Source organism: Ranitomeya variabilis, chromosome 5 (genome assembly GCF_051348905.1).
Source record: "Ranitomeya variabilis isolate aRanVar5 chromosome 5, aRanVar5.hap1, whole genome shotgun sequence".
NCBI lineage: Eukaryota > Metazoa > Chordata > Amphibia > Anura > Dendrobatidae > Ranitomeya > Ranitomeya variabilis.
Window position 1 is genome coordinate 17,835,627 of NC_135236.1, and position 12,716 is coordinate 17,848,342.

Here is a 12,716-nt window from a genome sequence, read left to right on the forward strand (position 1 = left end):
GTTATTGGGGGATCCTGGCAGAGATGGACCAGAGGTTTATATATATATATATATATATATATATATATATATATATATATATATATATATTCCCAGCCTGGTACTGGTGATATATATATATATATATATACATATATATATATATATATATATATATATATATATATATATATATATATGCCACCCTTACTGCAGAGTGCCTCGATAACCAGTACATAACAGGACAGCATCTCTGGTGACTACTTATCCTAGGTGCAGTTCCCTGACTGACCTGACGGTAAGGGGGCACCAGAGAGCTACGACTGTGTGAGCTCCATCACAGATTGGTGACAGCGGAGCGGATATCTGTATCCCCCGACTCTCATTTCCTCAAAACACTGAACACCAGGTTTTTGTTGCACTGTCATGTGCATGACAGAGTGGCAAACACTGCTTCTGATCGATGGTAAAATCATCACCACTAGTGTGAGATAGCAGGAACGCAGGATGCAGTGACGAGCAGGAGGCAGAGCAAAAGTTAACGGGTTTATTACAAGGATTACTCCATGCAGGAAGAGAAAGGGTTAAGGGGAAATATACTTGGGTTTGGTTTCAGGGTAGGAACAAACAGTTTGGAAAGTGGTAAACTTATCAGTCTGACGGTTTCCGGGCGGTGGAAGCTTGGAATCCCACCGTGGCGCCATAGGTGACACGTGAAGTCTCTGGCCTGTTCCTGGAAGAAGGTGAAGCACTGTCTCCCAATGGAAATAGCGAATCCTGGCTCTCTTGGGTGAGGTAGCGGGTTACTGGGGCAAAGTCTACTAAGTGTCGCAGTCTCTGCCTCCAGTGGAAGATGTCACTGAACAACGCTGGTGCCGGGGATGTAGTTGCCAGGTTCTTGATGATCCGCCTGGTCAGTTCTAGGCCGCACACTCACGGCCAGCAGCAGAGCTGTGCGGGTCAGAGCTCCGGTAGTCAGAATGGATGGGCAAACCACCTCAAGTCCCTCACGATCAGTGTGTACAGGGTCTGAGGTACTGCAGCACGGGCCTGACTTGTTGCATAGCCCCGAAAAGAGGAAGTCAACCTTCTCCTGTTGCGTGCTCTGTCTTCCCACTAAGTGTCTCACTTTCCCGTGGACTGCCCCTTTTCTTACCCAAAACTCCCCATACAGTCACGTGCAAAAGTCTGTCTGGGTTGGATAGCTTCCCCCCAGCAACAATGGTGACAGACCCGATAGTTTCTGAACCAGCATGAGAGACGCATCACTGGCCCGGTCCATCTTCCTACACTAGCACACTGAGAAAAAGTGTCACAGTGCAGAGATGAGTTCACTGCAGTTCATCGGGAGAATTTCACTCCGGTGAATTTGAACTGTGGTGAACTCTACTCTGCACTATGAGACTTCTTCTTGGTAAAGATGACAGCTGGGTTCTGGTATTCTCATGCTGGTGAGGGGCCATAGCATGGAATGAAGAAGCCATTTTGTCGTGAGTCTGAAAAGAGAGAGAAAGTCATGGCTCATAACTTAACAATAGTCATAGGGAGAGAAACACAAAGCTGTAGAAACTGTACGGACAGTGTGTGATAGTATGGTGTGAAGATTTGTGTGTGGGGAAAAGAAATGTATGCAGATTTAATAGGTAGAAAGAAAAAAATGAAAGAGTGATTGAGTTATTAGTTCTTAGTTACCATCCATTTACCCTCAGCCATTTATGTTGAGGTCACTTTGACATTACTAAGGCTGTGTTTGAGTTACAAAGCTATTAAGAGGTTGGATACAGTCCTAGAAGACCTCCAAGTGTAATTACTCACATCTTTTCAGTGCAAATGGAGGCTTTGTAATCCTGTAAATTGGCAGTAAATAGATTCCCTGTGAATCAAGGTTTAGGATGAAGACAAAACTTGCAAATTCAACGTTCAAAATACTTGATTATCTCTATTGTTAAAAAGTAGCTGTAGTTTTAATTTTCATTTCATAAAACAATGATGAAAATAACCAACTTTTTAACATATCTCATCAGAGAAATGTACTGATTTCACATCCCGGATTGACCAATCTTCTCCTGTAGAGAGGAACTCGAGGCAGACTGCAGACAATCTGCTGCTAGGTGCATAAAATGTTATTATGACTTTCTTTCTCAGTAATGGGAAAGTCTGTATTCACTGAAGGCATGTTTATCCTCGAATTGTGAAGTTTGAGAAGGAATGATCAGTCCAGGATGGGAAAGAAGCACATTTCTCTTATTAGCTTTATAGCAAAGTTTCCTATTTGCAAGTGTACTATTTAAGGCATAATGCTATTTAGGTAACGCTCTGTCTGCAGCAGGAGCTGTAATATACAATGTGCGGCAACAACCCAAAATACAAAAAAGATTATTTATCTTGTACACTAAACAATATATTGCTTGAAAACTGTACCAGATTTGCTGTTCTTTTTTACCTTGCCTAAAACAAACTACATTTCCCACAAACAATTGCTCTCATTTAGTCTCCAATAAAAAATGGAATAAAGCATCATATGCTCATGTGTGCATGTACCGAAAATTCTTGTAAGAAATAGATAGCATCTCCTGTTTGGGAAGTTGTGTCAATAAGCGGGAGAGCTTGATAGGATCTATCAACTTGGATGTTATATGTGGACTGTAAAAGATTGTCAACAGGCTTAGCTGATATCACAAGTAATAATCAAGTTCCATTTGTGGTCGGACAATGCCATACTGGTTTGCATGTTATAGGTGTCATTGGCGGGAGAGTTTTCTTCTTCTGGGGTGGATACAGTAATCCTGAGAAGCCTTGTAAAGATGGGAAGCTGTGTATTTGGAGGGTTGGGGACATTGTTCAGAGAAAGGAGGTTTTAAGCAGCTGGCTTCTAATGCTTGGGAGACCAAAGTAGGAACAGTGGATGGTCGCTGCCTGTAAGAAAGTTCTATTGCAATCTTCTTAGTTTGACCTGCAGATTAGACTTGGAGGCCAGGACGTCACAGCAGCTATAATTGTTGGGATCCAGGGACACCATTATATTCTTATTGTTACTTAGAATTTAGGTTTAGAATAAAATACATCTTTAATTTTATGGAAAGCTTCTTTAAAGTCCTTGTTCCTCATGGTGTATATAATAGGATTAAGCAGTGGGGTCAACACAGTATAAACCAGAGATAAAACCATGCTCATGGTCAGGGATTGTCCTCCTGTTGGAACCATATAAACAATTATTAATGTCCCATAAAATAAGGAAACCACAATGAGGTGGGAGCTGCAGGTGGAGAAGGCTTTATGTCTACCAGTGTCGGATGGCATCTTAAGAATTGTGATGACAATATAGAAATAGGACATCACAATTATTACAAAAGGTAAAAATATCAAGAGAAATCCAAAAATTAGAGTCTGGGTATGAAAGATGGTTAAATCAGAGCAGGAGAGCTGCAGTATGGGATCTAGATCACAGTAGAAATGGTCAACGACGTGTGGCCCACAGAAATACAGATTATTAATTGAGATTACTTGAAACAGCATAAATATAAAATTCATCAACCAAATAATAACTACTAATGTGACACAAACTGTGTGATTCATGATGGAGTTATAGCGGAGAGGATTACAGATGGCCAGATAACGATCAAAAGACATCACCGACAGAAGAAGACATTCCGAGGTCTCTGAGATAGCGAAGAAAAAAAACTGCATGATGCAGCCAGTAAAAGTCATAGTGCACCGTCCATATAACACAGTATGAAGGAGGAGAGGGACAATATCTGTAGAGAGCAGGATGTCACACAATGACAGCTGTGTAATGAAAAAGTACATGGGGGACTGGAGGGTTTTACTCACAAAATACAAGACCACGATAAGAAGGTTTCCAACCATTACACCACAGTATATGATACCCAGGAGGGAGAAGAACAGAAATTTGAAGCTGTGAAGTTTAGAAAATCCTTGAAGGATAATAGAGGTGATATTATTTGTCAAAACCATCTGAAAAAAAAGAATGAAACTGAAACACTATCGTCCAAACAACATCTTCTCTTCCCATCACTCTTCTGAGACGCCCAATGTCATGTGACCAAATATGTGACAAAGTCAATAGGCAATACTTTGTACTCCTCGTCCAAGACCTGTCCATTGCCTTCACAGAGTCCTCGGCCTTCTACAAACCACTCATTCCAAATTCTGCTGACACTCTGCATCATCGGACCCTGCAGGTTTTGCGACCTATTTGGGCTGATTAACCCCTTTATTACCATTGTCAATCGCGATAGTGATATTTAAGTTTTGCCAGGAGGTCAAAGAACCCCTTAGTAGCCATCAGAGCCTCAAGATAAGAATCACGGGACTCGATGGTTACCATGGTACGCTGAGGTTATGTGATGACCTCAGGGTAAGGTGGCCTGTGATATCTAGCTATAAGCCGATTCTCACAGGACTTCAATGAGACACTGATATCTAGTCCTGTAGTGTATGAGACCAGCAATCAAAGTAATAAATATTCATGTTCCACAGTGAGGCTAACTAATAAAATGTAAAATAAAATATGTAAAATGTAAAACAAAAAATAAAAATGTGCACACAAATCACAAAAAGCATTTGTGATATAACAAAAATAAACAAAAAAAGTACACATAATTGGTTTCACCGCATCAGAAATGACCTGCTATATAAAACTAGCACATTATTTATTCCATTTCGAGAACATCTTTAAAAAAAATAATAAAAAACACGCAATAAAGTTGCTTTTTCATCATAATAACTCATAATAACATAATAACAAAAAAATTAATTAAAAAGTGATCAAAACGTCATATGTAAAAAAAAGTGGCAGAAATGAAAATGCCAAACTTTCCCACAAAAAAACAAGCCCTAACGTGAGTCATTTGGCAAAAATGTAAAAAAGTTACAGCTCTCAGAATATGACAATGCAAAAACAAATTCTGAGGCAGGAGTGGGGCGATGCTGAGGACCCGCGATCTGTGAATGCCTAAAAAGATGAATACTATCGGCGCAGACACCAAACGGAGTACAAAGTGTCTCCATCTGCCTCATGGTGGGCGGTCCTGTTGGGGTTTCTTCTCAATCGCATTTTTGTGGCATTTACACAGAAAACCCCACTTAAGTGCTCAGCATAAAACACAAGAATGTGATCTAGCCTTATACTGAAAGCGATTCAAAATGTTATATACTCCAAAATGTTACCAAAAAAGCCCTCATTTATCCTGCTACCACTCAGGTGTGTCACCTGTAAGTGGAAAATCGGGTTTTCACGCTACTGGCCGATAAAAAAAACTCTGGAAAAGTGACAACAATGCTACGATCCACTCATATAAAATCCAGTGAATTCTGAGTTCCCAAATCCAAATGCCTCCGTCCTTCTGAGCCCCACTGTGTCTTACCCACAGTAATGGGCCACGTTTGGCATTATTGTAATGGGCTGAAGGCACTTAATTTACAGGTGCATTTTGCCAGAAGCACAAGCTGGGCACAATTACATTATATTGCGGCTCTACACTGCATGGCGGCACAATGTATGGGAACTAGACTGGCAGATTTGCAATTCTCCAGAAGAAAAGCCTGGCTTAGATGTCACAAAATAGTCACTGCAGCCATAAGTGAATTAATTGAGAGGTGCAGTTTCTACAGTGGGGCCACTTTTGTGGTTTTTCTATTGTTCTGTCACCTTCGGGTCTCCTCAAATGTCGCCCGTAAACTATTCTATCTAAATCTGTGCTCCAAAAGCCAAATAGTGCTCCTTGCTTCTCAGCCCTCACAGTAATTTCTGTCAACATATGGGACAGCACCGCATTTGGGAGAAATTACGCAATGAATTATGGGATCTAGTTTCACCTATTAACCCTTGTGTACACAACAAATTTGCGACAAATACAAGAATTACATTTTTACCAATAAAATGTCATATTTCAACTTCTCAATATTATACAATTCTGTGATGCACCCATAGGTTCAAAATACTCACTAAGGCTACGTTCACACTTTGCGGGTTTTGCCGCGGATCCGCAGCGGATTTGACACTGCGGATCCGCAGCAGTTTTCTATGCAGGGTACAGTACAATGTTACACTATGGAAAACAAAACCCGCTGTGCCCACGCTGCGGATTTCCACGGAAAAAGCCGCGCGGCTTTTCTGCGGAAAAAAAGAAGTAGCATGTCACTTATTGGTGCAGAATCACAGCGATTCTGCACCCATAGAAATGCATTGATCCGCTCACTTTCCGCATGGGGCTGTGATGGTACCCGGGGTGGAGGAGAGGAGACTCTCCTCCAGGCCCTGGGAACCATATTTTTGATGTAAAAAAAAGAATTAAAATAAAAAATGATGCTATACTCACCTCTCAGCGCTGCCCGCAGTGTCCGGTCTCAGGTGCTGTGCGAGCAGGACCTGTGGTGACGTCGCGGTCACATGACCGTGATGACGCCGCGGTCACATGACCGTGACGTCACGAAGGTCCTTGTCAGCACAGCCGCTTGCAGCGCCGGGGAGATCGTGACGTCAGAGGGTGAGTATAGCCAATTTTTATTATTTTTTACATTACTATTGATGCTGCATATTGCTGCATATGCAGCATCAATAGTATAGGCGGAAACCCGCAGCGGAAACCGCGGAACAAACCGCGATAAGTCTGCAGGGATAACCGCAGTGGTTTTGCCCTGCAGATTTATCAATTCCGCTGCGGGATTAACCCGCAGAGCACACCGCAAAGTGTGAACGTGGCCTAAATGAATTTCTTCAGGGGTTTAGTTTCCAAAATGGAGTCCCTTGTGGGGGTTTCTGCTGTTTTCACATGTCAGTAGCTTTTTTTTTAGATGAGGCATGACATTCACAATCTACTCCAAGCAAATAGTACTCTTTCCATTCCTTGCCTTGCTATAAACCTAAGCAGAAGTTTTTGACCACATATGGGGTATCGTCGTGTTTAACAAAAAACTGCCTGCAAAATTGTGAGGTCCATCTTTTCCTATTATCTATTGAGAAAATTGCCAATTTGGGGTTAAAACAACATTTTCATGAAAAAATGAGAATTTTTAATATGATGACCTAATGTTATAATATTCAGGGTAGTACATGTGTGTTAAAAATGCTCACTGTACCCCTGGAGAAAATCCATGAGTGATGTAGTTTCCAACATTTGGTAACTTGTGTTTTTTTTTTTTTGTTTTTTTACTGCTTAGGCATATCAAGGACTCTCCAAATGTCACATGACGCTTGCAGACCATTCTATCAAAGCCTGCATTCCAAATTGTCACTTCTTCCTTTCCAAGCCTTGCCATGCGCCCAAACAGTAGTTTTCCTTCACATATGGGGTATCAACATACTCAGTAGAAATTTTAGGGTCCATTTTCTCCTGTTACCTTTGCAAAAATAACAAAAGTAAAAAATGTTGTGAAAAAAATGTAAATGTTGATTTTTTTTTCCTTCCACATTGCTTTAATTCACATGAAGAACCTGAAGGGTTAATCAGCTTCTTGAATGAGGTTTTGAGCACTTTATGGGGTTCAGTTTTTAGAACGGTGTCACTTTTGGGTATTTTATGTCATATAGGGCCCGCAAAGTCACTTCAAATGTAATGTGGTCCTTATAAAAATAGTTTTGTAAATTGTGTTATCAAAAATCAGAATTCACTGGTCAACTTTTTGCCAAATTTATATTTTCATAAATATTTACAAGTTATATTGAAGAATTGCTATCACTATTATGAAGAACATTGTTTCTAAAAAAAACCCAACAACCTGAGAGTCAGTTGGATCTGATGAAACATTCCTGAGTCTTGTTAGATTTTAAAATTTTGGCCCGGGCATTAAAGTCAAAATTGGCTTAGTCACTAAGAGGTTAATTACAGAGCAGCTCTTACTATTCTGCCAGTGGAGTCACTGTGGACATACAGCTGGTGAAATAAATATTGAATGCGTCACCAATTTTATATCTATATAAGTAATAATGTAAATGTCCGTTTCTTCAAAATCTTAAATCTCCGAAAGTTCTTCACCGATTGCTTTGAAATTTTGACACAACGTTGCATTCCAATACGAACGTGTTTTTATATACCCATGATATAGATGGCGTATCTATGACAGGTAAAAACATGTGAAAATATACAAAGCACAGATAAATGTGAAATACTTTACCTCCCTTAAATTGATCAAATACATTTGTAAGTGCAGGAATAAAGGCAGCGACATGGCAAGTGAAAGGAATGCGGCCATACAAATAGATGAAATCACATAGTAATTCTTTCATTTCCCATACATGAACGAAGTCCAGCTGATGTTCACTTAGAAGCACATCTAGAAAATGGACAGCGCTTTTATTTCACAGCTGCAAATGTGCAACAAATTGCCCTGAATCCACCGGCTACAACGTTAACTGCTTTCTTTACGTTATGTCGAAATGACGCGTTTGCAAAACCACTGCTCCATTCGGAAGTGCCTGCGTATTACACATGGGATGAAAGTAGAAAATAGTTTGAACAATGCCAATGAGGAGAGCCAGTCGACGGACAAGCTGGCATATTCAAAAAAACTACTACAGGCAGACTGTACACCATGCATCCCAATCCAGATGAATGCTTTTTTCTTCACATGCTGTCGGCAAATGTGCCCGATCCAATGCCTTTCCAGCAATTGAGAATTGTCAATGGCGTTGCACATGACATTTTCCGCGGTGCATGTCAAGCTCTGAATTTATTGGAGAACAGCCAACACTAGGATGTACGTATTAATGACGCGTGCAACACATTACATCCAAATCAAATTCATGCATTGTTTTAATCATACTGACTTCCTGCTATCTTTCATCTCCAACATAGTTATGGGAGAAATATAAATCACACATGGCTGAAGATATTTTCCTTTGAATACGCAAGGAAAATTCAAATATGAACATGGATTTCAGAGAAGAAATCTACAACGAAGCATTGATAATAATTGAACATTTGTGCTTCAAAATCACAAAGTTCTCAATCAATTGAGAATGCCATAACCGCATTGATGCGCTGCTGCTTCATTCAATGTATAATTGCGTTGTGAACAAAATTACAACACGAGTGACCTTTTGTCGTATGTTCAATCAAATATTCCTAACCTAACGCTTGTGCAAAAAGGCCTTGACAATCAAATAATGCAAAATGTTAATAACGGGGTTGGATAAATCTTCTTGTTTGGTGCACCAGGAGGAACTGGTAAAACATTTCTAATTAGAATGATTCTGGAAGCAATTCAATCCACAAAATGACATAGTCTTAGCTCTTGTGTCATCCGGAATAGCTGCGACATTGCTACCACTTGGATGAGCTACTCACTCCGCTTTGAAATTGCCGTTGATCATACAATTCATTGAAACTCTCGTGCAACATTTCTAAAGCATCCGGCATAGGAAAAGTATTGAATGCACAATGGCGCACAAAAATTCGCTCAAGGTTCTTGACTAATCATTGCAAGATTTGCGCAGAAACAGCAGACCATTTGGGAACTCATTAATATTGCTTGCAGGAGATTTCAGACAAACATTGCCTGTAATTCCTCGATCGACACCATTGGACGAAATGAATACTTGCCTGAAATTCTCTACTTTGTGGCGACACGTAAAGACATTAAAATTAACTACAAATATGCATGTCCAACTGCAAAATGATCAATCAGCTGAAATATTCTCACATAATTTTCTGGAAATTGGGAACGGAAAGGTTGATCTGACCTTAGGAAGAATATCATTGCCTCATAATTTCTGCAATTTAGTGGTGTCAAATGAAGAATTGATTGAACAAGTGTTTCCCAATATCCAAACCAATTATAAGAATCACGATTGGCTGAATGAACGAGCTGTTCTTGCGGCCAATAACAAAGATGTCTGCGAACTTAACAATATTATTCAGTCTAACACTCAAAGCGAGGCAGTCACATGCAAGTCTGTCAACAATGTTGCGGAAGCAGATGAAGCCGCTAATTATCCATCAGAATTTTTTAATTCACGTGATCTGCCAAGGATTCCACCGCATGTACTGCAGTTGAAAATCAACGTGCCAATTATTATGTTGCTAAATATCAACCAACTTAAGCTTTGCAAAGGCACATGGATTGCGTAAAAAAATTAATAAGGAACATTGTAGAAGCAACAATCCTGACAGGACCTTTAAGTGGTGAAGATGTCCTTACTACTCGCATTCCTATTATTCAAACGGCAGATATGCCATTTCAATTTAAGACATTGTAATTCCCAATACAATTGGCATTTGCAATCACCATCAACAAAGCTCAAAGCCAATCTTTAGAATTGTGCGGTTTAGATTGAAACACAAATTGCTTTTCACCTGGGCAATTTCTATATCTACACAGACAATGGAACAACAAAACATATTGTATACCCACAAGCATTGTAAAACTAAACATATTAGAAGTGTGAATTTTCTCTTTTCTTTTTTTCCAGTTAATCAGACCGAGCAAAAGCAATACGTGTCCGGGTACAACTAGTTATAAATATATTTCAAAAGGTGATATTTATATGAAATTCTCAATAGATGTCAGTGACAAACTATCCAATCCACACAGGCAAAAATATTATCCATAGATGTCCGTATATTAAGTTATGTGTAATAATGAGAAATGTCATAGGGAAAAAGTATTGAACACACAAAGCATGAGAGGTGCAAAATGCCATGAAGAGTCATGATACCAGCTGAAATCTATCAGTAATTAGTAAGCAATCCTGCCACACAGTGAAAAATAATATAAGCTTGTTCAACTCATGGCCTAAAAAAGGTATCTCATTACTAAGGTGCCATTCAAGAAGCATATCATGAAAAGTAACACCAATGAGTTGTCTCAAGACCTTTCCAACCTTATTGTTGCAAATCATACTGATGACATTGGTAACAGAAGAATATCTAAAGCACTGAAGGTTATAGTGAGTACTGCTGGGGCCATAATTCGGAAGTGAAAAGAACATAATTTCACCATAAACTGGCCACGACCACTTGTTCCTGAAAGATTTCAGAGAAGTGAAAATAAGTATCAGAGAAGTTGTCCAAGAGCCAAGGACCATCTGTGGAGGGCAACAGGAAGATCTGAAATCAGCAGGTACAATTGTTTTAAACAAAAGTTTGAGTTATGCATTCAATCTTCATGGCCTGTATGCACGCTCATCAAGCAAGACTCCAGTGCTGAACAAAAATCATATTCAAGCGCGTTTAAAGTTTGGTCAATAACATTTAGACAAGCCTGTGAAATACTGGGAGAATACAGTCTTGTCAAATGAGACTAAATTTGAACACTTTGGATGACATATTGCACACCATGTTTGGAGGCCAAAAGGCACTGCATATCGCTCCAAAACCCCAACATTGAAGTTTGGAGGTGAGAAAATCATGATGTGAGGTTGTTTTTAAGCATACAGCACCGGCAAAGTTCATGTTATTGAAGGAAACATGAATGGACCAATGTACCAAGACATTCTTGATAAAAATCTGCTGTCATCTTTGAGGATGATGAAGGTGAAGCAAGGGTGAACATTTTAACAAAGCAATGACCACAAACACGTGGCCAAGGAAACTCTCAGCTGGATTCAGAGAAAGAAAATAAAGCTGATAGAATGGTCAAGCTGATCACCTGTCTTGAATACAATAGAAAATGTATGGCAGGAACATAAGCTGGGAGTTCACAGAAGGAGCCGCTTGAGGCTGTGGAGAGTGTTTATGTAAAAGAATGGGCCAAAATCACCCCTGAGCAATGCCTGTGACTAGTCTTGAAGCTTCATCACCAACAAAGTCCTTTTGAATGAAGTATTAATTGCATTTCAGTGTGTTCAATGCATTTTCCCCTGTGTCATTTCCCATTATTATACATAATTTGTGGACATCTATGGATGATTTATTTACCTTTGTGGAATGGATGGATTGTTACCGACATCTGGTGAGAATTTCATGTCACTAGTATCTTTATAAATATATTTACTTAGCAAATTGGTGACCTGTGCAATTCTTATATCACTAGTGGTGTTGAGCATTCCGATACCGCAAGTATCGGGTATCGGCCGATACTTGCGGTATCGGAATTCCGATACTGAGTTCCGATACTTTTGTGGCATCGGGAATCGGTATCGGAACCATATTAATGTGTAAAATAAAGAATTAAAATAAAAAATAGGGATATACTCACCCTCTGACGCGCCCTGGTTGTAACCGACAGCCTCCGTTCCTAAGAATGAGCGCTTGAAAGACCTTAGATGACGTCGTGGCTTGTGATTGGTCGCGTGAGCGGTCACGTGACCGCCACGCGACCAATTACAAGCCGCGACGTTATCTAAGGTCTTTCAAGCGCTCATTCTTAGGAACGGAAGCTGCCGGTTACAACCAGGGCGCGTCAGAGGGTGAGTATATCCCTATTTTTTATTTTAATTCTTTATTTTAATTTTTTATTTTACACATTAATATGGATCCCAGGGCCTCAAGGAGAGTTTCCTCTCCTTCAGACCCTGGGAACCATACAGGATACCTTCCGATACTTGGTGTCCCATTGACTTGTATTGGTATCGGGTATCAGTATCGGCAATATCCGATACTTTTCGGGTATCGGCCGATACTATCCAATACCGATACTTTCAAGTATCGGATGGTATCGCTCAACACTAATCACTAGATGCATATTAGAAAGAAAAAAAAATAGAAGAGCAGTGGTTACTGTATAACGAGGTGAATGTGCAGTAATGCTCCAACACGCCATGGCAATTCATTTAT

General features: G+C 39.9%; 1 protein-coding gene across 1 annotated transcript; it reads right to left on the reverse strand.

Annotated features, from left to right (window-relative positions):
- Positions 1–3,015: 3,015 nt before the first annotated feature.
- On the reverse strand, positions 3,016–4,166 carry LOC143774658 (olfactory receptor 11A1-like). The gene is made up of 2 exons (XM_077262410.1): positions 4,074–4,166; positions 3,016–3,954 (listed from the first exon to the last, which is right to left on the reverse strand). Exons 1-2 carry the CDS (start codon positions 4,164–4,166, stop codon positions 3,016–3,018), a joined length of 1,032 nt encoding a protein of 343 aa, XP_077118525.1.
- Positions 4,167–12,716: the final 8,550 nt, after the last annotated feature.